Source organism: Schistocerca serialis, chromosome 3 (assembly GCF_023864345.2).
Source record: "Schistocerca serialis cubense isolate TAMUIC-IGC-003099 chromosome 3, iqSchSeri2.2, whole genome shotgun sequence".
Classification (NCBI taxonomy): Eukaryota; Metazoa; Arthropoda; class Insecta; order Orthoptera; family Acrididae; genus Schistocerca; species Schistocerca serialis.
Window position 1 is genome coordinate 954,297,335 of NC_064640.1, and position 17,727 is coordinate 954,315,061.

Sequence of the window (17,727 nt, forward strand, 5' to 3'; positions counted from 1 at the left end):
GTGTGAGGAGATGGTAGAAACTGGTTGGTAGTGGTGTAGTGACTGACTAGGTGGAGGGGGGGTGTTCGTCATCTGAGCCAGAGGTCAGATTTGGGAGACTTTTGAAAGTAGTTCAACGATGACAAATCTAGAAGAAGTCACTATTTTGACCCAATCTCAGAGGTCAAGGTGAGGCTGGTGACCCTTATTTAGCTTCACAGTATTTATGAAGCAGTGCATATAAATAATCCGGGTCCTCCAAGACACGTTTCTCAGGAATTTTACGGAGCAATATGTCGCGTAATTTGTCTCGCGTAGATTCTGGTCGTGATCGAGAGTGGATTTCGGCCAAACACTACAGAAGCTCGATGGACAGGAGGAGAACGAACGTTTCACATTTTTCATTACTGCTAAAGCTGACTGACTGTAGTGTCCTTTTTCTTGAACTGTGCCCCACTATCAAAGGATCTGCCAGTTATTTACTTTATTGTTGTATGATAGTGAATGTATTATTTTGTATATTTAGCATTTGCAATTAGTTTCTTCAACGAATGTATATTCCTTGGTGTTAATGTTTGCAACATTATGCACAATATCAGCTTTGTCAGTCAACCCAGACAGTGGGGTAATAACGAAAACCCTAGGCCACAAAAATAAATAATTATTGAAACAACTACAAATAAGTGTCGTGTTTCTTGAAGTTCTCCTGGTGGACAGAATATCCCTCTATGTTTTGGGCAAGCATGAGGGATAGCATCATTTCTTGTTTCGATATTTTGGCTGGTAACCTTGAAGATGGCAGTAAGATAATCAACCGAAATATCGGAAGAAGAAGTAATACTAATCCCAGACGAACGGCAGAGAGATGGCGGAATAAGCAAAATAGTTCGTTTTCTTTTTTTTTCAAATAATATGTTTATGTGATTGTTCCTTTTTGCAGATGTAGGGTCCGAGTGCAACCTGTCCCCTTTTTCTACTGGGCCCAAATTACATATATTTTTTTTGGGACCAATCCAAAGAGAGGTAGAAAGGCGACTGTGGCTGGTGGTACGTACCTTGACCTGTGGCCACAAGGCGCAGCAGCCGAGCTCGAGGCGCACCTGGTCGTTGCCCTTGCCGGTCGCGCCGTGCGAGATAAACTGAGCGCCCTCTCTGCGCGCCACCTTCACCAGGCCCCGAGAGATGCACGGCCGCGCCAGAGAAGTCCCCAGCAGGTAGCGGCCCTCGTACAGCAGCCCGGCACAGACCGCCGGCCACACGAAGTCCCGCACAAACTCCTCTTGCAAGTCTTCTATTATCACCTGCGTCAAATAGTTAACAATGTAACTGCAGGAATCTACACCTTCACTTCTGGCTAACGAATAAAACAAGAGCGCAGGCTATATCAGACCGGCTGTGTGAATTGTAGCAAACAAGATACTGCATGTCATTCCCAGTGGAGAGAAATCTTCAAACCTAAAATTAGCTTTGGGTGTACCCCAAAGAACTGTTATAGACGCTAGAAAATTGTACCAAAATATCAAAAGACTTTCAGAGGGCAGACGCTCGGTGCAGTGATTGACAGTTGACGTTCAACATACACAAATGTAACATACTGCGCATAAGTAGGCACAGAGGTCTATTACTGTACGACTACTCAACTGCTGAAAAATCACTGGAAGCAGTCGTATCCATAAAACATCTAGGAGTATGCGTACAAAGCAGATTGAAGTGCAACGGCACATGTAACTAATTGCAGCTAAGGCAGACTCCAGACCGAGATTCACTGTAAGAATCCTGAGGAATTGTGGTTTTGTGTTAGCAGAAGATCCAACACCGTGTTACGAGTGGAGGCCGAAGTGCACGCGTTTTAGCTCACGCAGGCTGGTGTGAGGAGGGAAGAACTATACTGACGTGAAGTCTGGAACATGACAAGGAATGGGAATTCAGAAAGCGGACATAATTAGTTTGATACTTAACTTTAATCCATTAATGATGAACGTCGCTCTTGACGGTACATGATTCACAATATTATCTGATCAGAATGCATTCTTGAAGTAATTATAGTAACTGAATATGGCGCCTTGCTAGGTCGTAGCTGAAGGCTATGCTAAACTGTCGTCTCTGCAAATGAGAGCGTAGGTAGACAGTGAACCATCGCTAGCAAAGTCGGCTGTACAACTGGGGTGAGTGCTAGGGAGTCTCTCCAGACTAGACCTGTCGTGTGGCGGCGCTCGGTCTGCAATCACTGATAGTGGCGACACGCGGGTCCGACGTATACTAACGGACCGCGGCCGATTTAAAGGCTACCACCTAGCAAGTGTTGTGTCTTGCGGTGACACCACAGTGGTCCATCGGCAAAACGATCGTTCTACCAGTGCTCGAATATTGCTAGTCAGTCTGTGATCCATACCAGAAAGGATTCGTACAGGTCTGTGAGGCGTTGCTGCTCTAGATTCTTTGGGCCTGGCCTTCCCAGCTCAGGGACTGGGTATTAGTGTTTTCCTGGCATCTGAACTCCAACGTCCCGCAAGTCTCCAAAATGGCGTAAAATATAAAGACTCGCATCAGGCGGCCGAACTATCTCAGAGAGTGTCTCCTGGTCAGTAATGCCGTACGATCATTTCATTTCATAAAGGAAACACAGAAGATCCAAAGAAGAATAGTTAATTTCGTTACAGGTTAATATAGTAAGAGCAAAAGTGTCGCGCGGTCGCGCGGATCCAGACTATAGCGCCTAGAGCCGCTCGGCCACCGCGGTCGGCCTACATCATCTCAAGTTGAACATCATTGGCCAGGACGGGAATATGGTTGATTTTCGAGGGAAGGAAATCATGGAACATGTTCATTTGAAGCAGTAGCACTATGGCTGTAAAGTTTAAAACCAGCCTACACACCAGGCAGTGTTCCATCATGCAGCGGAAGGACAAGTTGATAACACGTCAGAATTATAAGTTCCTCAAGTCGACCGAGCGGTCTGGGGCGCTGCAGTCATGGACTGTGCGGCTGGTCCCGGCGGAGGTTCGAGTTCTCCCTCGGGCATGGGTGTGTGTTCGTCCTTAGGATAATTTAGGTTAAGTAGTGTGTCAGCTTAGGGACTGACGACCTTAGCAGTTAAGTACCATCAGATTTCACACACATTTTTGACCTCAAGTCGATATCATTGCAACTTCGTAATGATGTTACTCGAAATAACAACTCTAGTTCAACATGATGAACAAATCACCAGTCAGAAATCTATCTCCCACAAACGTTTTGCTTTGGCGATATTCAATTGTAACGATGAAATAAGAATTCTGATTCAACATCATGATGAATTAACAATTCCGAGCAGCAGTTTCCTTTGCTTGGAAAGTACATTTATGAAGACTGATGGAGGCGCTCCAGCAGAAACATCACGGATTACACACAACACGTTCACCTTCCTGTTTCAGGAAATACGATACAGACATAATTGTGTCGAAGTTGACAGCATAAGAAAGATTGGAACCATATTAAACTCAAAACTTAAACATCCACATCAAATGTGGACTTGAATGTTCTTCAAAATGCAGGATGCTTCAATGTTGGATCGATAAATAATCACTTTATATGTGTATCCCTCCCAGAATGCTTATGGGGTTCTTTGAAGATAATAAGTGTGTCATTATTAACGTCAAGTGGGAACTGACCCTCATTTGAAGAGCTACAAATAATAATATGTACTGTCAAGGAGCTAAAGCAGCACAATATAAAACTGTATTGGATAAGTTAGTGTGGAAAGTACCGCACATGTCAATATCAGATGAGAATCTTCTGAAACTTTTACATGTGGTAAATTATGGAGTTCTGCTGCCATTAAGTTTCTGTTCATGGGGACTCTACGAGTATCCAGCTCTAGCGACGACATCAAGACACAGCCGGTCGAGTAAGACAATGGTTCAACTAGAAATATCTGTGTTCGTTGTTCTGGGCTGCAGACGGAATGGAGAGGGAATGTGTTTGAGGACTGTGGCCTAACCGGTGCAAAAGTGTTCCTGAATTCAGTGTATTTCCTATTCAGTAGTCTACAGCACGGCTCGAACAATTATAATATCAGTCTACTGTATGACATGTACTCAAGGTGATGAATTTGGATGTATGCTCAGCCTACAGAAGTTCAAAGATACAGCACTTGTTGTTGTGTTTGATTGCTCGAAGCAAAGCGAGAGTATTGAGGTACGTCCTATAGATATCCGTATTGAGTCTGAATCATCAGACAATGTCCCTCCAACCAGTATGGCATTTACATTATTTTTGTTCAATCCAGTTGTTAATTACGTACCCCTCACTGGAATTGTGCAGCGACCAGTATAAATCTGCAGAAGACTTTTTAGTCAGGGTGCAATAGCCTGGATATGCCATTTTGGAGGTAAGACTGCTTCAGCTGTAAGTGCTTTATTTGTAAGCATGACCAGTTTCGCAGCACTGTAGCGGCATCATCAGGTGCAATAAAATGAAGTAATTTACCGATCGTTCATTGGTGACTGTGAACGCTGGGTTACCTCATTCTCTTTTCTCGATCAGAACATGACTTGATTTTATTGCACCTGATGATGCACCTACAGTGCTGCAAAACCGGCCACGTTTATAAGCAAAGTACTTACAGATGAAGCGGTCTTATCTCCAAAATAGTACAAACGTGACCGCGCTACTGCACACTGGAGGAGTTCAACGATGGCACCTCAAAGTGTGAACATAGTCGCAGACGTGCAGGGCTTTTACAACAAATATCAACAATTCGTGTTTAAAGACTTTGCTTTCATTGTATTCAACAACCCTGGATGGGTATTGACAATGTTTTCAACTACCGTTGCATCACCAAAGCGTTTAGAATTCTACGGAGTCCCAAGAATCAACGGATGGGTACCTGGTTAATGCATCATCACCAACGAAAGCTGTGGGACGACGACGAAGAAATGGTAACATCGCTCTGATTCTACCATCACAATGGCAACATTGTTTACATCAAAGACCAAGAGAAAGTTTTGTTGCTTCACGACATTTTCTAAACTGTGTCAGTTTGGAAACTTTAAGATTATGACTGCCCAGCTAATCTGAGACTCAGGAAAAAGGTGGACACGTAAGTGATTATACAGGGTTATTACAAATGATTGAAGCGATTTCATAAATTCGCTGTAGCTTCATTCATTGACATATGGTCACGACACACTACAGATACGTAGAAAAACTCATAAAGTTTTGTTCGGCTGAAGCCGCACTTCAGGTTTCTGCCGCCAGAGCGCTCGAGAGCGCAGTGAGACAAAATGGCGACAGGAGCCGAGAAAGCGTATGTCGCGCTTGAAATGCACTCACATCAGTCAGTCATAACAGTGCAACGACACTTCAGGACGAAGTTCAACAAAGATCCACCAACTGCTAACTCCATTCGGCGATGGTATGCGCAGTTTAAAGCTTCTGGATGCCTCTGTAAGGGGAAATCAACGGGTCGGCCTGCAGTGAGCGAAGAAACGGTTGAACGCGTGCGGGCAAGTTTCACGCGTAGCCCGCGGAAGTCGACAAATAAAGCAAGCAGGGAGCTAAACATACCACAGCTGACGGTTTGGAAAATCTTACGGAAAAGACTAAAGCAGAAGCCTTACCGTTTACAATTGCTACAAGCCCTGACACCCGATGACAAAGTCAAACGCTTTGAATTTTCGGCGCGGTTGCAACAGCTCATGGAAGAGGATGCCTTCAGTGCGAAACCTGTTTTCAGTGATGAAGCAACATTTTTTCTTAATGGTGAAGTGAACAGACACAATTTGCGAATCTGGGCGGCAGAGAATCCTCACGCATTCGTGCAGCAAATTCGCAATTCACCAAAAGTTAACATGTTTTGTGCAATCTCACGGTTTAAAGTTTACGGCCCCTTTTTCTTCTGCGAAAAAAAAAACGTTACAGGACACGTGTATCTGGAGATGCTGGAAAATTGGCTCATGCGACAACTGGAGACCGACAGCGCCGACTTCATCTTTCAACAGGATGGTGCTCCACTGCACTTCCATCATGATGTTCGGCATTCCTTAAACAGGAGATTGGAAAACCGATGGATCGGTCGTGGTGGAGATCATGATCAGCAATTCATGTCATGGCCTCCACGCTCTCCCGACTTAACCCCATGCGATTTCTTTCTGTGGGGTTATGTGAAAGATTCAGTGTTTAAACCTCCTCTACCAAGAAACGTGCCAGAACTGTGAGCTCGCATCAACAATGCTTTCGAACTCATTGATGGGGACATGCTGCGCCGAGTGTGGGAGGAACTTGATTATCGGCTTGATGTCTGCTGAATCACTAAAGGGGCACATATCGAACATTTGTGAATGCCTAAAAAAATTTTTGAGTTTTTGTATGTGTGTGCAAAGCATTGTGAAAATATCTCAAATAATAAAGTTATTGTAGAGCTGTGAAATCGCTTCAATCATTTGTAATAACCCTGTGTATGCGTTCAGATAATGTACAAATACCTTTAAGTTGGATTATCGATAAATGATATTGTCTTTTTTTTTTTTTTAAAGCTCTTGCAGGATGCTTACACTGCCCGAGTGGTTCACTGAGCACCAGGGTCACAATTCTCAACACATTTCTTGAAGCTCTACCTGCTCACAGCAATCTGCATCTGAGGGCACATACAATGTTCTCTGTACATTCCACGTCTATGTCACTATCCTTTTTTATATACAGTTGCATGTATGCACAGTGCATCACAGTCAGCACTCAACACCAAGCTGCCGCCAGCCGTGGTGGCCGAGAGGTTCTAGGCACTTCAGTCCGGAACCACGCGACTGCTACAGTCGCAGGTTCGAATCCTGCCTCGGGCATGGATGTGTATGATGTCCTTAGGGTAGTTAGGTTTAAATAGTTCTAAGTTCTAGGGGACTGATGACCTCAGAGGTTAAGTCCCATATTGCTCAGAGCCATCCATTTGAACCAACCAAGCTGTGACGGCCGGCCGGCGCAGAACAGCGGCGGATATGTCTGTACATGCGACTGGTGATATCGCCCCAGCAGCAGGTGTGTAGGCACGACTCTGCAGAGAGTGGCCTCATGGCGGCTAGCGGTAGCTGGTGGCAGCTAGCACATGAGTGAGTGGGTAGCAATTCTACCATGAATGGGGAAGTCCTGTAAACTGTTGGACGAGTATTTGCTGGACGTGCTGCAGTCCAGTATGACCCAAAATATGATATACTGCGCACCTGCACTGAAATACACAGAAGTGATGAAAGTCATGGTATACTTTCCAATATCATGTTGGACCTGCTTTTGCCCATTGTAGTTCAGGAACTCGATGTGGCGTGGACTCAAGAAGTCATTGGAAGTCCCCTGCAGGAATATTGAGCCATGATGCCTGTATAGCCATCCATAATTGCGATAGTGTTGCCAGTGCAGGATTTTGTGCACAAACTGACCTCTTGATTATGTCCCATAAATGTTCGATGTGTGGCCAAATCATTTGCTCAGATTGTTCAGAATGTTGTTCAATCTAGTTGTGAACACTTATGGCCTGGTGACATGGTGAACTGTGATTCACAAAAAATTCTATTGATTTTTGGGAACATGAAGCAGCCAAAAATGACCATTTCCAGTCACTGGTCGGTTCAGTTGGACCAGAGGACTCAGTCCATTCCATGATAGTTTTATATATAAGTGCATGGGAAGTTATCACCATCATCTCCAGTAATATCCAGTACAGCTCAGTCTGTCGATCGTGGTTCATATATATATATATATATATATATATATATATATATATATATATATATATGTGTGTGTGTGTGTGTGTGTGTGTGTGTGTGTTTATATCTGTGTGATATCGCCCCAGCATCATAATATCTTCATTTCTTCTTTTCTGGTGATATGGAGAAGATAATGGGAGGCAGAACTGCACCTGCAGCAGCAACAACAAGTGACTTGATGATGATGGTGCATCTGCAGCTGGACATGCAGCAGCCTGATCCATCATCTGTGACGATGTACACACAGCACAGCCCATCATCAATGATATCTCCATAACTAGCAGCCCAGTTCTTCATTTGCGATGTACCCACAGCTGGTGTGCAACAGTCTGGTATGTCATCAGTGACGCGGTCCAGGCTGTCAATGCCACAGGACTGATTATAGCATGGCATCACTACTCTGGTCCATTTGTTGTGGTCTCAGCCACACCCTCAGCACCTTCCAAGACCCATATCGTAAATGTCAGCACCATCGGAAACCTCTGGGACATTGTGCTGTGTGTAGCAACAGCAGCAGCCCCACCCACACTGTTGCATACCACCAAGTAGGTCCTGCACTCACAGTGGACTATTCTGTGCTTGCTGGCCTCAAATTGGGGGGGGGGGGGGGGGGAGGGCTAATGATGTGATATCTAAGGATGAGTAATCACCAGAAGTTGAACTAAGAGCATCAGGCTGGCCCATTTTCTGAAACATGGGTAAGAGAGTCCGGTAAGCTGTTGAGCAGTATACTTCACCTTAACATAGACTTGCATGTCTCTCTTCCACTTATTGGAGGGATCCAGCTACACCCCTCTTCCAGTAGATATTGCCACTAAACAGGCATGTGTTTATGTCTAGACTCTAGATGAGAGGGATATATATTATTTTGCATGGTCACTCCCTGCTAACAATAGCAGTTACCCTAAAAAGGCAAATTTGAGAGAGGACAAAATACTCTCTCACCTACTTTTAGTATACAGAAAATTATTAAAGATTTTACTATAACCTGACGCACCTTGAGCGAGGCTCTAGAAAGTTAACGGCCTGAGGAGATGTTGATGGAGTCTGGTAGAGCGATAAAAGCATAAGCTATTTTTATGGTTCTTAGCTCATAGAAATGGGATGTTGGGAGTTTGAAGCAATTGGCAGAGAGCCCATCCCTCAGTAAATCTTGCCGGACAGGCCCACAGCCGTACAGGGCAGACAGAGCAGCCCCTTGTTGACACAGGTCTCCAGCAGAACAATACCTGCATTGGCGCCAGCCAAAGGCTGGGCTGGGGGCGACGGACTGAAGGGACGCGTCTTCACAGTGGAGTCATAAACCAGGCATTGTGTGCAGAGCCACGTATAATAAAAATCCATAAGTTTTTGTGTTCGCCGATACTGCAAATAAGCCTGTGACCCACTTCCATTGGCCGCCTCGGTTTTATAAGAATTCCGGCGTCTGAGAAACGTTTAGAGATAGAATCTTTATTACACCTCATAGCTACGACTAGCAAGCTCCAAGGCACAGGCGATTTAGATAAAGATCTACAAGACTGTATCTGTTTGCTTGTTGCCACGGGAAGCGACGCGACTTCAGAGGAAAACATCTTACCCCTCCACGAAAACTTAAAAAAGCCAATAATTAACGGTTTCTTCTTTTTCTAGAGACGTGGGTTTCTTAACACTTGCACTGGTTCGACAGGAGTTTGCGCTGTCATGTGGGAGGGGAGATTTAGCGCCTCTAGAGCCCATATGATTGGCTCAAGACGGTGAGAAGGCGGTGTCGTTCGCACACTTAACGGGAAAACAGATTTTTTTTTTCTGAAGAGGTGCGAGGCTCTCGGGTGCTGGACTTTGGTCTGGTAAGGGGACTTGTGGTCGATGCTCTGGCATGTGTGGGTGGTGCTTGGGACCTGTCCTGAGACTGACTTCACTTGCGAGTAGTTTCGACTGGGGAGCCAGTGGTGAAGTTCTTACTGTACCGACAGTGTGACTATAAATGTCTCGGACTACTCGTTTGCCAAGAGCACACTTATTCGTTTTTGGTTTACCAGTCTTGACGTTTGGTATCCTTGTGCACTCTGTCGTATAAGTGAGCCAAATTGGTCCTTGGTACGAGCAGCGAACCGGTGTGTCACACACTGAAATCTACCGTGATTTCAGGGCTCTGGTAGAGAGCAAATTGCTATCCGTCTGCCTGATCGCTAGACCGTGAGATTTTTGCATTTCTTTCGAGGCCGCAGTCGATTCACAGGTGCCGCCTCACGTCTCGCCTCTGCCGCGCACACTCGCCAGCTGCAGGTTACATAACAGGATAACGTATGCCACTCCAGCCTTGTCAGAGCATACAGATCTCAATCGCCACTTGCTCTCAGCTGCACCAATATTGAGAAACTTCTGCAGATCATCAATCAAAGTCTGCTCAGCGTCAGATCAATTCAGATTGCGTTACCCACATTTTTAGGGCCAGAGTATTTGATTCACTTCTGCCACCAAGGGTCCTTGTCCACTGGTGTTTTAAACCAATTGTTAATTGTTTACAGTGCACAATAAAAACTCGTTTAGCATAATTTATGTGTCTTTGTTTTGGGAAAATAAATGTTGTTAGTAAACTAAATTTTGCATAGGCCGCCCGTTTGGCCGTGCGGTCTAACGCACGACTTTCCGGGCGGGGAGGAGCGCCTAGTCCCCGGCACGAATCCGCCCTTCGGATTTGTGTCGAGGTCCGGTGAACCGGCCAGTCTGTGGATGGTTTTTAGGTGGTTTTCCATCTGCCCCGGCGAATGCGGGCTGGTTCCCCTCATTCCGCCTCAGCTACACTATGTCGGCGACTGCTGCGCAAACAAGTTCTCCACGTACGCGTACACCAGCATTACACTACCACGCAAACATAGGGGTTACACTCGTCTGGTGTGAGACGTTCCCTGGGGGGGGTCCACCGGGGGCTGAACCGCACGATAGCCCTGGGTTCGGTGTGGGGCGGCGGAGGAATGAAGTGGACTACGGTAGTCGTCGTGGGGTTGTGGACCACTGCGGCTGCGGCGGGGAAGGAGCCACTACAATACAATTTTTGCATATATTCTCATCCATTTTTATATAGTCCAAACAGTGTTACCTTTCAAATTGTACAGACCTATACCAAACATCTGATGTTCACAGGTATTACAATTTCCAAAGCATCTCATTCCGCATAAAATTCCATGACCTACCAAAATTCGAGAGGCAGAGCCCTGATTACTCAGTTCATGTTTAAAGCCTGGATGTTGATGACAGAAAGACAGAAGATATGAGCATGAACACATTTTGCAGGAAACAGAAGTCAAGCATAATGTACTTGGATCCTTCTACTTTTCACAATTAGCCAATCAGTGCCCCAAACAGGTAGATCAGTTGCTCTTTTCCAAGGGCTAGTAGCAACACTATGTGTGGATCAAAAGCATGTCCCACCTAGTTTCCTCACAAATGTCAAAAAATAAATGGTCAATGTACTGTTCACATAGATGGCTCAACTCATTTACAAAGAATAATTATCTTGAAAGGCACCTCGTTGCTTGCTCTAGCCTATAATCTCTGTGCGTGGATATGCCTACCCAGAGTAAAAAGTTCTTAAAGATTAAGAATCCCCATCACCAGGCGCAATGTCCCTTCCTCGTTTCGCTGACTTTGAGTGCCTCCAAGCTCCCGTGGCAAGTTGTGAAGGTGACCCCACCGCTTCCCATAATAACTTCACAGAACAGCATCTCCATATGCAGCAGCATATCAAGTTGTATGATCGTGTGGCTCCAGTCATGACAGATTCGAATCATACACCAGGGAAAGTCAAGCAAGATGGTTGCCCACTGAGCTTAAAAAACTTGCTTAGGAAGTTAATAGAATTTATTTCAGCAACATTCCTGGGCTGCTTTTGGATATAGAAGTGGAAATTCCATGTACAGACAATTGGTATCTAACTTAGAACTTCCACAGTGCAGCTCACAGTGCATGTAATTTGAAGTACCAACTGCCATGGCACATACCCATTTTTTTTCACAGTTTGCGTGAGTATGATGCTCACTTTCCCATACAGCACATGGATGATTTCGATCTGAGGGATGACAAGGCAAGTTTTATTCTTGATGCTGTTGAAAAGCACATTTATTTTTCCAAGACAATCACAACAAGAATAACATTCTGTTTCCGGGATTTGCTTTGTCTCATGCAAGCACCTCTTCAGAAACTTCCCCAGATCAGGAGGATACGCATATCGTCAGAGCTGCATACACTGATGATGCAAAGTTTCAACTTGTGACGAATAAGGTGGTTTTTCCATACGAATACCTTTATTCGATGGAGAGGCTCTATGAAGCCGCATTGCCTTACATAGCCACATTCTCCAGTAAACTAACAGGCACTGCCATAACAGATGCAGTGTATGAGCACACAGTGAAGGTTTACCATGAGTTCGGCATCCCTTATATGCTAGAGTCTATATGAACACAGATGTACACCTGCTCGTGGAGATTTCTAAGAAATTCCGGTGTGTATGCCTGCGCACAAACTATCTGGATCCTGCCCTTTATTTCACTGTGTCAGGCCTTTCGTGAGATGTAGTGTTAAGAATAACATGTATCAGCACTGAACTGTTAATGATGTTAATATGTAGCTCTTCTTTGAACGCAGGATTCGTGGGGGACTTTGCCAATGCATGCAGAGGTATGCCAATGCAAATAACCTGTGAATGAGTCAGGAGGAGTACAGGCCATATTAACGATTTAAATTACATCCTTTACATGGATTTAAACAACGTCTATAGGTACAGTGAGCATAAATTCAACCATTTGCTGGGTTCTGACGGCTGCTTGAGGAGCAAATCGCCAGACTGAAGGAAAAGATCCATGGTGTGCATGAAAATGTTGGCGAGGGATATGTTATGGTGGCAGAAGTGGCATATGCCACACATTTGCGTGACGAGCATAGTGACCTGCCGCTGTGTATAGGGTACCTACTCCCTCGAACTGGTTTCATCCCATAGCTGCTGACAATGTTGGGCTACAAACAGCGATGTATTCTGCTCTACAGAAACCTCCAGCAATGTCTCAGGTTAAGGATGGAACTGTTTAGTATCACCCACGGCATCTCAATCAAGCAGGGTTAGTGGCAGGCCCATCACAATGTGTGACTTTCAAATAGATTTTTACAAGTTAATGAATAATTCAGTTTTCAGAAAATCCATGATAAATGTTAGAGAATATCGCGAAATTCATTTAGTTTACTGCTGTGATGGGCGTTATGGCACAAGAGTTTGCTTCGCAAGGTCAAATTTCAAGTGGGCCACAGTCTTCAATGAAGCACTAGACGCTGTGGGGATAGCCAAGGTTTTAGTGCAGTTCACAAAGCCTGACTGTATTGGTATGTCTAATCTGGACGTCTCCAAACACAGTATGTACCACTTTCACTGTGAGTTTGCAAAGCCAAACTTCGCAGATCCCAACTTACTTTATATGGAAACAGATAGTTTCATCTACTGGGTGAGAGACTGTGATCCATACGAAGTAATCAGCGACAGCCCCAAATATTCGACATTTCTGGATATATGATCCAAAATTGTTTTGAAATAACACATCAAAAAAAGAATGTTATTGACCTGATGAATCACGACGCAAATGGGTCCCAGATTGTGCTCAGGTCAAAGGTGTACACATTCTGCATAGATGCAGGTGCCACCCAGAGGCAGGTTAGGGCTGTGCATTTTGTGACTTCAAAGGCTCTTACGATCAATGATAACAAGAGATACCTGCTCGAGGGCATTTAATAGCTCCACATATGGTCTACCAAGTTATCTCTTGATCATGGGGTATGAAGTACATACTGCACTGCAGCTGAAAGTAGGGCTGTCGTATCATGATGACAAACGGCTATGGGTACAGGATTAACAACCTTCCATCCTCACACTATTCACTGGAGTGACTGCGTATTTATTCATTTGCAAATAGTGCATGTATGTGTGAGTGTGTGAAGAATAGTTGAATGAACCACTTGTCATAGTTATGTGTTGTAAGTAGGCTGTTTATGTTTTCTCTATGTAAGTAGGCTGTTTAGGTTTTTTTATTGGTAACGCCACCTCTGTATGAAAATCACTGGCTGTGCTGTGCGCAGTCTGTTCTAGTTTGCATTGTTGTCTGCCATTGTAGTGTTGGGCAGCGGCAGCTGGATGTGAACAGCGCGTAGCTTTGAGCAGTTGGAGGTGAGCCGCCAGCAGTGGTGGATATGGGGAGAGAGATGGCGGAGTTTTAAAATTTGTCATGAACTGCTATATTTATATATGATGATATCAAGGTAAATACATTGTTTGTTCTCTATTAATATCTTTCATTTGCTAACTATCCCTATCAGTAGTTAGTGCCTTCAGTAGTTTGAATCTTTTATTTAGCTGGCAGTAGTGGCGCTCGCTGTATTGCAGTAGCTTGAGCAGCGAAGATTTTTGTGAGGTAAGTGATTTGTGAAAGGTATAGTTTAATGTTAGTCAGGGCCATTCTTTTGTAGGGAATTTTGAAAGTCAGATTGCGTTGCGCTAACAAAATATTGTGTGTCAGGTTAAGCACAGTCTTGTATAATTGTTCAAAGGGGACGTTTCATATGTCGACCCTTAGCCTAGGATACCTCACTGGAATCTTCTGATTTTTTTTCTTGTAGTTTGTGTAATTAGTGTAGATTTTGTTTATTGATAGCGCGTAATCATAGAGAGAATTTCCTTTGTAGTTGTAGTTTTTCATTGTTGTACAGTAAAACAGTTGTGGCATGCATGTAGATTTGCACCAAGTATTTCGCAGCTGCGCTGGCAATTAAGTAGACATTATTTCCATTGCTATGTTATTTTATTTTGCTCTTCAAATTGTGCTTTTCTGTGTTATCGTGTGAAATACTGTGACAATTATGGCGTGTGAAAAACGTAATACTAGGCTCCAAAGTAAACTGAGAAATGACAGTGAAGACGAAGGCAGTGTGTTAGCGCCGCAGAGTAATGAATTAACTAATGTTCAAAGTAGTAATTTGGTAATTGCGCATAGGGAAATGGAGCGGGCGGCAAACAATGGTGTAGACAGTGAAACAGGTAGTGAACAGGGCAGCGTTATCGATCGATTGGTCGGCAACAGCTCGCCTCAGGAATCGGGAATGACAGAACACAATATTGCAAATACTGCAGACTCAGGTTTTGGGTTCTCACCGTTTTCTCAAATGAGTCAAGACACATTTTCCGCTTGTCAAAATGTGAATGTTGCCGGTGCAACTTCACTGCCGAAAAGCACTGAGGAACATGTTTCAGACACCAGTGCATTGTTATTACAATTAATGCAACAAATGGGACAAAAGCTTGAAAAGTTAGACACAATGGAACAACACCAGAGACAAACACAGCAACAGTTAGACACAGTGGAACAAAATCTCATGAAGTTAGACACAATGGAACAACACCAGAGACAAACACAGCAACAGTTAGACACAATGGAACAAAATCAGAGACAAACACAGCAACAGCTTCAAAAGTTAGACTCATTGGAACAAACTCTTGAACAAACGCGTGAAGATTTAACTACCGAGTTACATCACATTGAATCGAAATGTCCAAAAGTCTGTAATGACGTAAAAACTCAAATTTGTGAGCATTTTCAACCTATTTTTTCGCGGCATGAAAATGCATTACAGAATCACGAAGAAGCCATAAAAGAACTGCAAATTATTGTTCATGAAAATCATGAGACCTTGCAAGCTAAATTTGACTCAGTTGCATCTACCGATTCGGTTACGCAACTTGCAAAAACTCAGGAAAACTTTAAGGACACAGTAGATACTCTGAAACTTGGTTCAGAAAAACACACTGAGGAAATAAGTACACTATCGGAGAAAGTAGCCGAACTTTTGGATCAGTTCACTAATTTATCTACGAAGGTAGATGATAATCTGATTGACGCAAGACCGGTAGTCGTTAATGACACAGAAGAGTACGAACAAATTAGGAAATTCAAACAAAATCAGAATCAAATTAATACACAACACCAAAGAGAAATCCGGGAAGTACAAGATCAGCTGACACAGGTAATACAAGAATTACGTATTTCAGAGGACACTCGCGCTCCAACACGGGAAGAGGGACTTAGAAATACGGAAAAGCCGCAAAATAATAACACAGGGCATTTCGGAAGTTATGAAAGAAATTGGCAATGTGCACCGAATTTTGAGATGGAACGGCCGACACGACCTAACAATGACCGATATGCGACTCGCCGACATGATGATTTTGACTATAAGCTGTTCATTACTACACGTAAATTCAAAACATTTAAAAATTCTGGCAACGACATTCATCCACAAGCATGGCTCCATCAATTCTCTCATTGTTTTCCTCCCAACTGGTCATTGGAGCACAGATTAGAATTTATGTGTGGCTACTTAGAGAATGAACCAGCTGTAAGAATGCGATCGGTCATTCACGATTGCCACAGTGAAGGAGAATTTTACCATGCCTTCCTCTCAGCATATTGGTCTCAAGCCACACAAGATCGAGTAAAACATGGTATCATAATGATGAAACATTTCGAACAATCTGAATTTTCCAGTCTTGTGAAATATTTTGAAGACATGTTGCATAAGAATCAGTATCTTTCAAACCCATACAGCCCCTCAGAACTCATCCGCATTTGCTTACTCAAATTGCCTGAACATTTACGACATATTATTTTAGCAGGACGTTGCAAAGAAGACATTGAGGCTTTTCAGGGACTGTTACAAGAACTAGAAATTGACACAGACAGTCGCGGGATGCGAAAACAGGAAAACAATCACTACAGGTCACATCCGTCACAATTCCGTGACGACAGAAACAATAACTGGCCACGACAAGCCTATTCTTACAACGCAAATCGTGACCAAAACAGACACCACCCATATGACAACCATTGGCAGAGTAATAGTTACAGAGAAAGATCGCATTTCCGTAGTAATGAATATGACAGAGATAACCATAGAAACAGACAATATGGTAATCAGAACTATTATTATCAAGGGAGACAGAATAATTTCAGACGCAACAGTTCAGCGCGCAGTTACGATTCAGGGAGAAATTCTCCACCACATGACCGACACGAAAGAAACTATGTAAACTACCGACAAAACGACAGACCTGAATTCCATCAGAACTGGCGAGCTTTAAACAGAGCTGGGCCCTCTCGGCAAGGCGAATTCGTAGAAGTTAGGTCTCCTAATCCCAATAACAACGCGCGCCAATAAAGAGACAGACAATGACTCGCGCCGCAGGCACCCACGTGCGCCGGCTGGCTCAGGGAAAAATAACATTGACGCTAACCTTGAGCAAAATTCCCGTATTCTTTACGGACGAATACCGCATGATAATTGCATTCAAGTTGAAACTCTGCGTATTGAGAAGAGGAAAAGGTTTACACCACATTTCACATGTAAAACCGTTTATTGAAAGATAATCTGATTTTTAACTTTGTCATTGCCATAAAACTTTTCACTTTACATTACTAGTATGCTTGTCAGACTTAAGAAACTGTTAACATGCAACAATGTTTGAAGTTAAATATCCAGTCTAGAACCTAGAGAACTTATTTAAACAGAAATGACGAATGCATTGTTATAGTAAACAGACGTCACAGTGTTATTGTGTGTGTACATTCTTGCTTGTTTGTTGCACGATTACGTAACGACTATAAGGCTCACATACTTAGAACATTTACCAGTCCTGCTAATGAGATTTTAATGCAACATTTTGGTTTATTTGAAAATACATTCTGAATTTAAAGTGCTTTCTGAGAGATACCAGATGACACAGAGGTTAGTTTATGTGACAGCTACACGATTTTTATCACGACGCTACTAATGAGTGACAATTTACAATGTTGCTTTTGCGGTGTATCTGTTTTATATCTGCACAGTTTTCTGAATTCTTCTGGAAAGAAAAACATGTTTTAGTAGTAACTTTTGTGGTATAGCAACAATGAGACAGCCTTTTTCGTGGCACAACATTACGTTACTGTACAGTACTTTCTTC

General features: G+C 43.6%; 1 protein-coding gene across 1 annotated transcript in view; it reads right to left on the bottom strand.

Annotated features, from left to right (window-relative positions):
• LOC126471401 (argininosuccinate synthase) overlaps window positions 1-17,727 on the bottom strand; it is a 210,465-nt gene that overhangs the window by 73,163 nt on the left and 119,575 nt on the right. The window contains exon 4 of the mRNA XM_050099526.1: window positions 1,035-1,280. Coding sequence (XP_049955483.1) covers window positions 1,035-1,280 — 246 coding nt within the window. The remainder of the gene's footprint in view (window positions 1-1,034; window positions 1,281-17,727) is intronic.